Below are 14,853 nucleotides of genomic sequence, written 5' to 3' on the forward strand. Positions count from 1 at the left end.
AGCAAAAGCTTTCTGTTAATGTGCAGTAAACTGAGCAACAGGGATGACCCTAGAGTGTCTTAGGGCCAGGGCATGCTCTGCAGCTAAGACTCAGCCCAATAAGAACAATTTATAACATGCTTCTTGATTTAAGGTGCTAACAGGTCAGGTTCTCAGCAGCAGTTCTAAAACTATTTCAATCAGGCTTTATTTTTAGTAACTGAACCACCTTTGACTGTCAGGCCTCTTCCTAAAAGCTTTATATTTTACTGCACTAAATAATAAAAAAATTATGACATTTTGACTCCACTTGTTTGACTTCATATGACTAGAATGCTAGATTTCTAATTTTAAAAGATATGCAGCAAGCAACAAAGATTTATTGTATAGTACAGGGAACTATAGTATCTTGTAATAACCTATAACAGAAAATCTGAATAACATATATATATATATATATAAAACTGAATGACCTTGCTGTATACCTGAAACACTGTCAACTATACTTCAATTATATATATATATATATATATATATATATATATATAAAGAAATACTTTATAATAGTTACCAACCAAATCACTACCATTTTCACATTTTACCTAATGATCCTGCTTCACTGGCACACATAGATGAGCATGCACAAACACAGAACACATAGGACCTGCTTGCACTCCCACTTTATGATGCTTTTTTTTTAAAGCCTGGGTGATAGATTGTCATAGGGGAATGAAGATACTGATGGCTCAATAACAGAGCTTCCATGTATACGTTTATTTTCACACTGCATAGGAAGTTACTTATAAGTGAACATAGGTATAAGGCACTCAGAACAAAAGAATGAACATGTACTTAAAAGAATCAGAATTTCTGTAACACAACAAACACCTGCATCCCACATTTTTTTTTTTTTAACAATTGGCAACTCTACATGCACACACACACATAAAGCAAGGACTGGTAAATCACTGGTATAATGACTGGTACAGTTGGTACAATCATTAGCACCTTATTTGATGCTGTCACTTAGGAACTGTTAAGTATAACCTAGCATCTGGATGCTAAATAAAAGTGGGGGAGGGGGGAGGCTAAATAGGGGAGTCACTCTACCCGTTTCCAAATTTTAGGAATTCAAGTTTATTCAAAAACTAGAATACACAAGACCATAACCACTATCTTTCTTCAGTAACTTCAGAATGGTAGGTAGTTTTAAACAACTTTAAAACTTAAGCTCCTTTTGAATATCCCAAAGTGTTTTTGCACTCTTCTGCAGACGAGCCTCTTCTTCAGGGGCCAACTTTACTTTTATAAGGTCAGTAATACCACTCTCCCCCAGGATACAAGGAACACTGAGGAATACTTCTTCATTTATTCCATAGAGACCCTTAATTCTGGTGGAAACTGGATGCACTCTCCTAAGATTCTTCAAAATACTTTCTGTTAGGTCAGCTACAGACAGGCCAATGGCCCAAGAAGTATAACCTTTCATTTTAATAATCTCATAGGCACTAGCAACCACATCTTTGTGAACATTTTTCCACTGCTCCGGATCTTTATCAGTTCCTATATCTAAGTTCAGTTCCTTCAGAGGGACACCTGCGATGTTCACTCCACTCCACACAGGAACACTTGAGTCTCCGTGCTCTCCAAGGATCCACCCATGACAGCTTTCAGAATGGATACTAAGCCTTTGCCCAATCAAGAAACGGAAACGGGCAGTGTCCAGATTACAACCACTTCCAATAACACGGTTTTGGGGAAAGGCACTCAACTTCCAGGCTACGTACGTCAAGATATCCACCGGATTGGAAACCACAATCAGTTTGCAGCGCGGACTGTACTGAACAATACTGGACATCATTAATTTAAAGATGGCCACATTTCGCTGGACTAAATTAAGGCGTGTTTCTCCTTTTTCCTGGCGTGCACCTGCCGTGATAATCACGAGGTTGGAGTTTGCAGTGACAACGTAATCTCTGCTGGAAACAATGTTTGGCATTTTCACGAAAAGGCTGCCATGCTGAAGATCCATTGTCTCACCCTTCAGTCGGCCTTCATCAACATCCACCAGGGCGAGTTCATCGCTCAAGCCTTTTAACAGGATGCTGACGGCACAGGCCATGCCAACCGATCCGGTTCCTACGATAGAGATCTTACTGTTGCGAACAGGCTCCTCTGAGGTGAAATTCTTCATCAGCTCACACTTGACCGTCGCCATCTTGGACGCGGGGGCCACGGCCCAGGCGCCCCCGAGGGGGGTGGCTGCCGGCGGGCAGGGGCTTGGGGCCATTCCCAGGCACAGGAAATTCGCCCTCACAGTGCCCGCTCTCTGGCTGGCCCGCAGGATTCCCACAGTCCAGCTCATGGCTATTCACTTGAGAAGTGAAGGCAGAAAGCAGCAGGTGCCCTTAGAAACTCCAAAGGAGAGAGCTGTGACCGTTGGCCAGTTCTCAGCCCGCTATGCGGCTGCGCAAAGCCGAGGCCTCGCGACAGCCCCTCCAGCTCGCTACTGCGGCTGCGCAAGGCGGGCTCAGCGCGCGTGGCCTCTAAAGGGCCTCTATAAAATATCAAGAGGGGAGGCTATTTCTAGCAAATGAATTCTGGAGTTAGAAGTTTTAGAAACCCATCAATTCTCTAATGCATTGGAGATAGAATTACACATACTTAGTATGTGTAATGAGCCAACCCAGATCCTTGGGATTACTTTTCTGTTTTTACGACATATTCCAATAAAAATATTTCCATTAAATACACATGAAAATACAGTTAAATGTTCTTAACGATATTCCTGCCAAGGATCAACCAGGTGCGAATCCTTTGTCTCCCAATGGCCTCCTGCACCATTTTCCTGCATCTGCGGGAAAAGCAGGCCTTCTGTTTCCCGTTGTACCCATTTCAAGAACCTTCTATTTGGAAAGACTTCCGCTGCCCTTATGCCTATTAGGACCATAACTGTGGGGGAGTCACAAGATCCTGACGACAGAGGGAAGGAGCCCACTGTGAGCCAAACAGTAAGAACTCGGAGGGTTACTTATCTCTCATGAAAAGGAAAGCTCCTGGTCAAGAGTCCCGATGACAAATGACTTCTCAAGTAAAAAGATGATGCTGCAGCTGCTAAGTCGCTTCAGTCATGTCTGACTCTGTGTGACCCCATAGATGGCAGCCCACCAGGCTCCCCTGTCCCTGGGCTTCTCCAGGCAAGAACACTGGAGTGGGTTGCCATTTCCTTCTCCAATGCATGAAAGTGAAAAGTGAAAGTGAAGTCGCCCAGTCGTGTCGGACTCTTAGCAACCCCATGGACTGCAGCCTACCAGGCTCCTCCACCCATGGGATTTTCCAGGCAAGAGTACTGGAGTGGGGTGCCAAAGGTGATGATAATATATCTTAAATGTCTTTAAAATGGCAAATTTTGACCCAGGCACAAATCAAATTGTGGATTAAAGTAGTTAGTGCAACATGGCATCAGTATATCTTACATTCCTCTGCATATCTCTGGTCAGTCTTATGAACTTCCTTTCACATTTCTAACAAAATAAAAAATTTACATTTGATGAAACAGTGTACATATATTTGTATACACATACATACACACACACCCTTAAGCCCAATAAACTATGTAAATCCAAACAAAAATAATGGTACTTTCTCCTCACTTATATAAACAAAAGTCTGACCATGTAATGATTTCTCAAAGCTTTCCTGTCATATAAGAAAGTGGTATGCTCTCCCCTAATGGAGCTCTTGGGCTTCCCTGGTGGCTCAGTGGTAAAGAATCCACCTGCCAAGCAGGAGATGTGGGTTCAGTCCCTGGGTCGGGAAGACTCTCTCTCGAGGAAATGGCAACCCCCTCAAGTATTCTTTGCCTGGGAAATCCCATGGACAGAGGAGCCTGGCGGGTTGCTGTCCACGGGGTCACAGAAGAGTTGGACACATGGAGCAACTAAAGAGCAACGACAAATGGAGCTCTTGGATATGCAGGCTCCTCACAGGGGAGAAAAACCACCTGTGTATATGTACAGAAAAATACCGTGTTTGATGACATGGCTCGATGGCATCACCGACTCGATGGACATGAGTTTGAGTGAACTCCGGGAGTTGGTGATGGACAGGGAGGCCTGGCGTGCTGCGATTCATGGGGTTGCAAAGAGTCGGACACGACTGAACAACTGAACTAAACTGATACATACATACATTCCATTTTAGAATACTAAATCTTGAAAAAATGAGTATTTTATATTCAGACTTGAAAACCTATTCTCACTCTTCCTGCCACTGAGCTGCAGTCCAGGAAGAGAGGAACAACAAGCAAAGGAGTTGCTGCTGCTGCTGCTAAGTCGCTTCAGTCACGTCCGACTCTGCGCGACCCCACAGACGGCAGCCCACCAGGCTCCCCCGGCCCTGGGAGTCGGTGAGGGGTGAGAAAAGTGTGGTAATTAGCAGAGCTCCTGCATCATATTTCAGGATGACTTGCTGGCACCCTGTTTAGACAGTACAGCATAAGCTTCATGATACACAAAATGGTAACAGCACCACATATATGAATTCTCTTCACCCTGGTGGTCAGATATATGGTAACCATTTGTCAAATTAAAAAGCGGAATCCTTTAAATGATCTTCATTTAACGGTGGCTGACATCTTAAAGGAATCCTCTTAAAACACCAACTTCTGATACCTACTGTTTCTTTTATCTGAGTCATAGCTTAAAATGTTTTAATCTAATGCCTGCTCCCACCTTCTCCCTACAATGACTCCTTTCACCAGTCATTTTCCTTATAAGTGTTCTTGAGGATGAAATTCAAGGACATAAAGACTTAGTTAGATGGCTTCTTCTATATTAATTTTCTTCCTAGAATTTGAACCTGTGTAGAAATACAATCACTATGACAGCTGCCTCTTCAGTTTTTCCCCTTAGCCACAACTAAATCAATTTTGAAAAAAAATAACACTCTATAAAAGTATCTCAAATGCAGCCATTTATAATAAGTCTTGAGATAAGAAGGAAAGAACTAAAAAAGATGAGATGACTTCAGTTCAGTCACTCAGTCGTGTCCGACTCTTTGCAACCCCATGAATTGCAGCATGCCAGGCCTCCCTGTCCACCACCAACTCCCGGAGTTCACTCAAACTCATGTCCATCAAGTTGGTGATGCCATCCAGCCATCTCATCCTCTGTCGTCCCCTTCTCCTCCGGCCCCCAATCCCTCCCAGCATCAGAGTCTTTTCCAATGAGTCAACTCTTAGCATGAGGTGGCCGAAGTATTGGAGTTTCAGCTTTAGCATCAGTCCTTCCAATGAACACCCAGGACTGATTTCCTTTAGAATGGACTGGCTGGATCTCCTTGCAGTCCAAGGGACGGACTCCCCAAAAATGGAGAAAGTCAGCTACAGTTAACCAGCTCCCTAATGACCTTCTATCTTAGGTGGCTCATTATTCCTTTTGAATGGAAAATCTAACTCAAATTATCTATTCCAAATTCACTTTAATATTACAGCTGATGGCAGGATTATGCCATAATACTATTGGTTACAGCACTTAGGAGGGAGGAAGCAGGAAATAAAGATGACCAGCGAGCAGCTGAACCAAGAATGGTTGTAAACTAAGTCACCTGGACTTTCATCCCTAGCTCTCGATGCCCTTTTTCTCTCTAGGAATCCAGTTCAAATATTCTACCCTCTCCTAAGTCTTTTACAGTCTCCCAGGAAGTAACTTTTTAAAAATCTGCCACCACTGTGTACCTCTCTCCATTACAGGATTTATCACACACAAACGTAATTACTTATGAAATTGTCACTCGTCAAAGGGAACACCTTTTATTTAACAGCATATCTTTATCCTCTAGCACAGAGCTTGGTACATGAACAGGGATTTAGTCACTGTTCATGGTAGAAAAGAATGAGGAAATAACTACAGAACTGAGGCAAGTAAGGCTCTGGGGGCTAACAGGTGAGAATAAGATGGAAAGGCAGGGCTGGAGAATCCACCTGGTGTGGAGTTTTGAATAAAGGGGTAAGGAAAATGGTGCCTATTTGGGGTTTTTTAGCAAGGTTGATACAATAAGTTTCAGATAAAGCTATGAGTAAACTAAAAGATTTCTTAATCCCTTTCAAAACTAGTATCTACCTTTACCAAATTAGAACATAAAATTAAAAAAGAGTCTACAGTGCTAGAAACACAGTAAAATAAATATGCAATGGCAGAAGGAATATTTTTATCCTTTGAAGTTATTTAAAATATTCTGTTCTGTGGAAAGTTTTAAAAAAATAATCCATGTGCAAATGGATTTGAAAAAGAAAAAAAAGATGCAACGAGGGTTGTGTTAATTTTACAAGCTACAAACTCACCAGCATGCAAGCGGAGCGTTATATAAACACAATTATTTTTTAAAATCTTGTGATTTAAAAATCCTAACAGGCAAATTGTAGTTTTTAAAAAATTAGTGGGCTGTGATTCTATTGCTCATAAATAACTTTGTAATCCTCATGTGGGGGTCTTTACAAACCACAGAACCTGAAAGTGTTTTCTTTCATCAGCAATAGTGGGACGGCTCGGGGAAGGACAAAAGCAGGGCCACAAAGCTCTGTCCCATGAATAGAACAAAGGTAGAATGTCAATTCAAAAAAACCCAGGGACCAACTTCCTACTTATGGTATTCAGATACCGTAATATCAACTGGCAAGCTGCTCGTATTAATCATTAAAAAGGACAACATGAAAACATGGCACAAAGAAACTAAAATTCATTAATGTGTGTTTAAACACACTAAATCATATCTAAAAAGTGAGAAAGAGCCCATGGTCAAAAAATTAAACCGCATAGGTGCTGTTTACTAAGTCAGCTCATTTATTCTCTGCAATTGGACTAACAATACACATAATACTGTAGTCCTCAGTAACAATAGCTTTACCCATCCCCCCCAAAAAAAAGACAGACACAAGAATGTTTGTGTATGGAAGTTACTTTCAATTTGAGGTAGAAACTTAAGTTATCTTTATAAAAAAACTCCAAACTGCCAAAACAAATTTAATTTCATGTTGTAAAGGTTAAAGCTTAATTTGCCTCCATCAAGGCCATGAACAGGGTCAACAGCAGCTGGGAACAGTAAAGAGGGGAAGGGGTGTTCCAGGTGGGCAATTAGCAAGGACAAGGCTCAAGAACATGACCTTTCAGCAGGCGTAGACCTCTGACCATGACAAAGGATAAGAGGAACAGCTAGACTCTCAACTGTGGCACTCCTGACATTTCGGACTAGACTATTCTTTGTGGCCTGTCCTATGCACTGTGGGATGTTTAGCAGCAGCCTGCAACGCAGGAGATGGGGGTTCGATCCCTGGGTCGGGAAGATCCCCTGGAAGAGGAAATGGCACCCCACTCCGGTATTCTTGTCTGAGAAATCCCATGGACAGAGGAGCCTGGCGGGTACAGTCCATGGGGTCCCAAGAGTCGGACAGGACTTGCAACTAAACCACCACTGACCTCCATCAGTTATGATGGCCGAAAGGACCTCCAGACACTGCCAGCTCTCTCTCATGGCTGGGGGTGGGACCCAGCAAAACTGCCACCCACACCTCCCCCACCCCCAGCTGAGACTCAACGGGTTAAAGCATAAGCAGGGGCCGGGTCAGAGAGGGACTCATAAATCGCATCAGGGAACCTGGAACGTACTCTCAAGGGAAGAGGGAGCCACTGAAACAACAAGGTGGCGTGGTCAGATTCCCCCCCGCAGGGCACCTCCTCCACACAAGGCTCTGGTGGGTGCCGAGGACACAGCAGGGAACAAGGGAAATGAGGGTGCCACCCTCTTAGAATTTAGGGGTTTTTTTGCAAAGACAGAAACAGTTTTTAAGTGGTTAGTGTTACTTCATTTTGCAACAAGCATTATGAGGAAAAGAAAATAGGGCAACACCAGAGAGGAACTGAGAGGAGGGAGTGAAGAGGCTCTTGCATTTGGACAATTAATTAGATAGTCTGGGGAAGCATCTCTGAGGAGGGGAAATAAATCTGGGTTGAAACCCTGGATGGCCACGTGGAACCAGCCGTGCAAAGACCCAGGGAAGGAGTGTCCTGGGCAAAGCCAGAAAGGCTCTATGCAGAAACAGGCTGGTGTGCTGAAGGAACAAGAAGGCCCAGGGCCAGGTGAGTGTAGGGCATGGGAGGGGTCCTTGTGGGGGCTCAGGTGAGGTCAGCGAGGTTGGTGGGGCTACATCCTATAAGATTTCCTCAACAGGAGATGCTGAAGGGTTTCTAGATAAGTGAGTGACATGATTTGACTTACATGCGGGAAAAAATTCTAGGGAAAGTGAAGCTGAGATACGAGATAAGAAACCATTTCAATATACCAGGCAAAAATGGAGGTGGAGAGAGATGAAAGAGCTGGGCTATGTTTAGCAGCAGAGCTAACAAACACTCATGGTTTAGATGAAGGGAAAAGATGGGAAATGAGAAAATCTAAGATGATTCTCTGCTGGGTTTTTGGCTTGAACTACTGGGGAGATGGGAGTGGCACTCACTGAAATGGAAGAGACTGAGGGAGGAGCAAGTTGGGGAGAAGGTGAGGAAACCCAAGAGTTCTGGTTAGGACCTGGGGCTTTGACATGCCGTGAGACACAAGAGATGGACCACGTGTGGTTTCAAGGCCAATCTGAAGGTCAGGCTGAACTGTATATGTGGACACTGTCAAACTGTAGATTGCTTTTAATCACCAGCACCAAGGGCTGAGTTCAGATGGAGAACAGGGGCCCAAGTACGAAGCCACCGGACACGCCAATGCTTCAGGGTCTGCAGGGGAGGAGCCGGCAAAGGAGACACACACAGGGCGAAGTGAAAGGCGCAGAAGCCGAGAGACAGCGTCCACGGAGGGGAGAAGGCTCACTTGTGTCAAATGTTGCTGAGAGATCAAGTAACAGAAGAGTAAAGACAAGACCTGGACCCGGCAACACGCAGGGCACCGGAGCCCTGACACCAGCAGTTTCAGGGGTGCCAGGAAGGAAACTGGACTGAGGATAAACGGGGCAGGAAGTGGAGACAGGGATCACAGGCAACTCTTTCAGGAAATCTCTTCTATGACAGGAAGCAGGCAAATGGGCTGGTAGCCAGAGGAGAAGAGAAGAGTTTTAGATGGGAGAGACTAGAACGCGTCTCTACACACTGCAGCAGAGAGAAAGCCGTTGATCAGCAAAGGTTGGGGATAATTACGGGAGCGAGATCCTTGGGCAGAGGCAGGTGGGAGGAGGTCGAATGCCCTCGTGGGGGTGGGGCTTTGCAGCAGCATCTCTTGGGTCTCACAGGCATGTCAAAAGGCCCACCATACCCATGGAGAGAGATGAAAGAGCTGGGCTATGTTTAGCAGCAGAGCTAACAAGCACTCATGGTTTAGATGAGGGGAAAGATGGGAAATGAGAAAATCTAAGATGATTCTCTGCTGGGTTTACATCCAGGTCTTGTCTTTACTCTTCTGTCACTTGATCTCTCAGCAACATTTGACACAAGTGAGCCTTCTCCCCTCCGTGGACGCTGTCTCTCGGCTTCTGTGCCTTTCATGGTACGGCTATAGGCGGAGGTGACTGGTGCAGCCTACCTCAGCTGCAGGCAGGTGTGGGGAAGATGAAGCCCAGCATGTCCTAGCCGCATGTGGAGAAACACCATGGCAGGGCCAGTTGGGAGGCAGGCAGAACCACCGTTAGCTATAAGACGTGTAGGGCAGGAAGGTGCCCCCAACCCCAGGACTGTGGGGGTGGAGTAGCAGCAAGACTTGGTGACACATCAGTCTGAGGGGGGAGAAAGAGTGTGGTCATGAATGAAATCCAGCTTTTCAGTCTAGGCAGCACTGCTGGATGATGGACGCTGCTGCCATTCACCAGGAGTGATGCTGGGAGTAGGCTGGAGGGTGAAATGGGAAGTAAAGGACAGTTCGAGGGGAACTACACCTGACCCCAGCGGACGTCCAAGATCAGTGTCCAGTCAAATGCGCCCACGAGCTAGGAGTTCAGGGCTCTGGCTGGAGATGCAGTCCTGGCAGCTGTCTGCATGTGGAGGAAGCCACTGGGATGACCAGAACCATGGAGAAAATACAAGGGCAAAGGAGGAAACAACAGGAAACAGGATGGTGGGAAGTGGAAAACAACAGCCCAAGCAGGACCATGAACAAGTACAAAAAGAACAAGAGCTCTGAAAGCCCCAAGAGTCTTGTCACAGCTAACACTGGTTAAAATTGTTCGAAGTATTTCAGTCAGGAAAACTAGAGAGAATATTTCATATTCTGATCGATGAACTGAAAGTCAAAGTGTTAGTCGCTCAGTCGTGTCCAACTCTTTGTGACCCCATGGACGACAGCCCGCCAGCCTCCTCTATCCATGGCATTTTCCAGGCAAGGACACTGGAGCAGGTTGCCATTTCCTTCTCCAGGGGATCTCCCCAACCCAGGGATCAAACTCGGGTCTCCTGCATTGCAGGCAGATTCTTTACTGTCTGAGTCACCAGTGAAGCCCAATTGATATATTTTTTTTCATAGTTTTAGATATTTGTAAGTGACTAACCAATAATAGGTTGGAGTAGGAAACGGCAACCCACTCCAGTATTCCTGCCTGGAGAATCCCATGGACAGAGCAGCCTGGTGGGCTACAGCCCATGGGGTCGCCGAGAGTCAGAGGTGACTGAACACAGCACAGCAGTCAGGAGTAGGTACCTCTGAAAAGAAAGCTTAAGGGGCAAGCGTGCGCTCTCAGGTCTTCACTCCACAGGCTCTGGCTAGAGATCAGCTCACGTGAGCCCAGTTTTCCACGCTCAGTGTAAGAAGTAAGGACAAAGGAAAAGACAACATGTGACATCAAGGCTGCCAGACCTCCAGTGGCATTAAGACTGAGAATGTTCTTGAGATAATTAGGCCTGATTTGTGTCAGGCGTGGAACAAGAAGGCTTCTAAGGCAGGGCTTATCTTCCCTGGTAACTGTTGCACATTCTTACTGTATAAAATGCTGGGGGCCCTATTTTACTTATAAAAGGAAACTGATGGGTTTTTAAAAGAAGAATCTTGGCAATATGCCAAAACAGCTGAATCCCTTCTTCCCTCCTGCCTTGGCTTTAAAAAAGAAAAAGAAAAAAGAAAGTACATCAGTCATTATCTCCCATTTTAAGCTGAGCAAGCCCCTTTGACTCGGTCTCCCTGTCACCAAACTGCTTCTCCACGTTCACAGAGTGCTTCTCACCACCAGGAGGCCAAGCCCATTAGAGCTGCACTGGGGATGGGAAGTAAGGCGTACAGAGATGTTCTTGTCACCTCAGACCGGAGTTTAACCCGTGCCAGTGCCACTTCCAATTAATTTAAAAATTATTCCAGGAAAAACATTCCTCAATACTTAAGCTGTTTGAAGGCCCGAGAGCGTGACAGATGGAGTCATTTCTGCAAGGTCATGATGACGTGTTCTGAGTGGTCAAGGAGGTACCATCAGGAAGAGGAAGCCATGATGGGGCTGCTGACAGGCGGTAAGCAGAATAAGAAACTGAAGCTCTCTTCCTGGAGGCAGAAGCTGGTAGAAATCTCTGGAAGCACTGAAACTAGATCAGGCGAGGACGTAGAAAAATGTTTTAGCCTCTTTTCAGACTTCCCCTGCAGACCACTCAGAAGTGGCTACCAAGAAACCATTTGCCAGAAGACTCCGATTTGTTTTTAATCTTTGACCTAAACCAATGAATAGTATAGAGCATGAAGGCTGCTTCCTTCTTAGATATCTTAGAAGTGGAAAACCCTAAAGCTTTCCCTTAGTTTTATTTTACGTATGGCGGTGGAGCATTCACCCTACAATGCTGCTTTCATCTGAAATAAGTGAACATAGTGCAAGAACAAATGCACTTAATACGAGATACACCAGAATGCTGGTAAAAACTGAAATTAGCAGAGTCGAGAGATTTGACTGTAATTAACAAAAGCCCTCAAGTTGGTCATAAGGTAATTAAGAAGTGGGCCTAAATATTAATATAAAAGTATTCCTAACAACAGCTACCAAAAAGAGACTGGAGAAAATAAGTTTTATTTGCGTACACCCAATATTGTCCCAGGGATGAGGTGTTATAGTCCTTCCTGTAAAAGATCTTTCTTAGAATACATTCAGATGGCCAACAGGCACATGAAAAGATGCTCACCACCACTCATTACTAAAGAAACACAAATTAAAACTACAATGAGGTACTACCTCACACCAGTCAGAAAGGCCATCATCAAAAAGTCTACAAATAACAAATGCTGGAAAGGGTGTGGAGAAAAGGGAACTCTCCCACAGTGCTGGTGGCAATGTAAATTGGTCCAGCCACTATGGAGAACAGTATGGAGGGTCCTCAGAAAACTAAAAAACAGAGTTGCCATTACGATCCAGTAATCCCACTCCTGGGAATATATTAACAGAAAACTGTAGTTCAGAAAGAGACACGCACCCCTGTATTCACAACAGCACTATTTACAACAACCAAGACATGGAGACAACCTAAACACCCAGCAACAGATGAGTGCATAAAGATACGGTGCACACGTGCACAACACACTATTACTCAGCCAGAAAAAAGGACAAAACAGTGCCACTGGCAGCAACACGGACAGACCTCAGTCAGTTCAGTTCAGTCGCTCAGTCGTGTCCGACTCTTTGCGACCCCATGAATTACAGCACGCCAGGCCTCCCTGTCCATCACCAACTCCCGGAGTTCACCCAAACTCACGTCCATCGAGTCGGTGATGTCATTCAGCCATTTCATCCTCTGTCGTCCCCTTCTCCTCCTGCCCCCAATCCCTCCCAGCATCAGAGTCTTTTCCAATGAGTCAACTCTTCACATCAGGTGGCCAAAGTACTGGAGTTTCAGCTTTAGCATCAGTCCTTCCAAAGAACATCCAGGACTGATTTCCTTTAGGATGGACTGGTTGGATCTCCTTGCAGTCCAAGGGACTCTCAAGAGTCTTCTCCAACACCACAGCTCAAAAGCATCAATTCTTCGGCACTCAGCTTTCTTCATAGTCTAACTTTCACATCCATATGTGATCACTGGAAAAACCATAGCCTTGACTAGATGGACCTTTGTTGGCAAAGTAATGTCTCTGCTTTTGAATATGCTATCTACATTGGTCATAACTTTCCTTCCAAGGAGTAAGCGTTTTAGACATAGAGGTTATCATATTAATACTAAATGAAGGAAGTCAGAAAGACAAATACCAAAGGATATCGCTTATATGTGGAATCTAAACTATGACACACATGAACTTATCTACAAATTAGACAAAGGGAGCCGACTTGCAGTTGCAGGGGGCAGGGAGGGCTGGCTTGGGAATCTGGGACTAGCAGGTGCAAACTAATATACAGAGAATGGATAGACAAGGTCCTACTGTAGAGCACAGGGAACTACATTCAATATCCTGTAATAAGCCATAATGGAAAAGAACTTTTAAATAAGATCTTCCTTAGAACAGGAAAGGGCTGCCCTGATAGCTCAGTTGGTAAAGAATCCGTCTGCAATGCAGGAGACCCTGGTTCGATTCCTGGGTCGGGAAGATCCCCTGGAGAAGAGATAGGCTACCCACTCCAGTATTCCTGGGCTTTCCTGGTGGCTCAGCTGATAAAGAACCCACCCGCAACGCGGGAGACCTGGGTTCAATCCCTGGATTGGAAAGATCCCCTGCTGAAGAGAAAGGCAACCCTCTCCAGTATTCTGGTCTGGAGAATCCCATGGACTATAATAATCCATGGGGTCGCAAAGAGTTGGACACGACTGAGCGATTTTCACTTTCACTTAGAACAGGAAAAATCAAATGACAACTTTTAGAGAGATGTTTAAAATATGTTTGTTTTAACATGTTTAACTTTTAGTTTTTTAAAGAAAAAGAGGTCTGGGCTTTTGAGAAAAAAGCAACCTATAATAAGGAGGAAGACTGGGGCTGTAGAGTATGCACGACCCCAATCACAGATTATTCCCATAAAGGCCTGTACAGCAGCAGGGTCTTCAGAGAGACAGGTAAAGGAAGACATTTTCCATATGTCAGACTGGCAAAAATTTCAGAGTAACAAAAGCTACTAATGGCAAGGATGCTAGGAAACTTGTATACATTGTTGATATCTTCTAAATTTTATATATTTTCCTGGGGGGACATTTAACAACAGATATCAAAAACATTTTTTAAAAAATACACTTCGATTCAACAATAACATCTTGTCTTTAGAACACATTTCTTGACGAAACACAGTACAAAAAGATGTATGCCTACAGAGGTTTACCATGGTGTCTGACAGTAAAAAATTACAGTCTAAATGCTGCTGCTAATTAAGTAAATTATAACTTACAATTGAGCCCCACATAGCCATTAAAGTAATGGAGAGTCACATACTCTACTATGCAAAGATGTTCCTATGACTATTCAGTGAAAAAAAGTTCTAGAGTAGTACAACAGAAAAATATTTTACAATTATATGAACATGCCTATACAAGGTCTAAATGGATGTTTCTACTATAACAAGTGATTACAACTCAGAGATTTCTGGTGATTTTTTTTTTTAACTTTTCTACAATGACTTTTTAAGCAATGTGTACATATTTTTTTTACAAAACACAAAACCATCTTTGTTTAAAAAAAGATAGGCCCTAAATATTTTTCTTTAAAAATAAATACCAATATATATAAATAAAAACAAATACTTCTTATTCCATGGTTAATAAAAAACTCCATTTATAAGTTGATTTTTAAAATAAAATCTTGGGACAACTTAAAGTATTTCACAATAAATGAAAATGTTTCCATTCATGGTTTTATTACTATCAAGGTTTTAGCTCCTGTGAAGACAACTGCAATTGACTTGTAAATTTTAACTATACCAAGTACCATGAATATATTCTATACAAACTA

General features: G+C 43.9%; 2 protein-coding genes across 2 annotated transcripts in view; both read right to left on the reverse strand.

Moving 5' to 3' along the window:
* TMEM242 (transmembrane protein 242) overlaps positions 1-14,853 on the reverse strand; it is a 42,257-nt gene that overhangs the window by 13,662 nt on the left and 13,742 nt on the right. The gene's annotated exons all lie outside the window — the stretch shown is intronic.
* Positions 1,097-2,413, reverse strand: LDHAL6B (lactate dehydrogenase A like 6B). Its single transcript, NM_001035275.2, is given in 1 exon segment — positions 1,097-2,413. A coding segment is annotated over 1 exon segment (1,146 nt). The 5' UTR covers positions 2,345-2,413; the 3' UTR covers positions 1,097-1,198.

This window comes from Bos taurus, chromosome 9 (genome assembly GCF_002263795.3).
Source record: "Bos taurus isolate L1 Dominette 01449 registration number 42190680 breed Hereford chromosome 9, ARS-UCD2.0, whole genome shotgun sequence".
NCBI lineage: Eukaryota > Metazoa > Chordata > Mammalia > Artiodactyla > Bovidae > Bos > Bos taurus.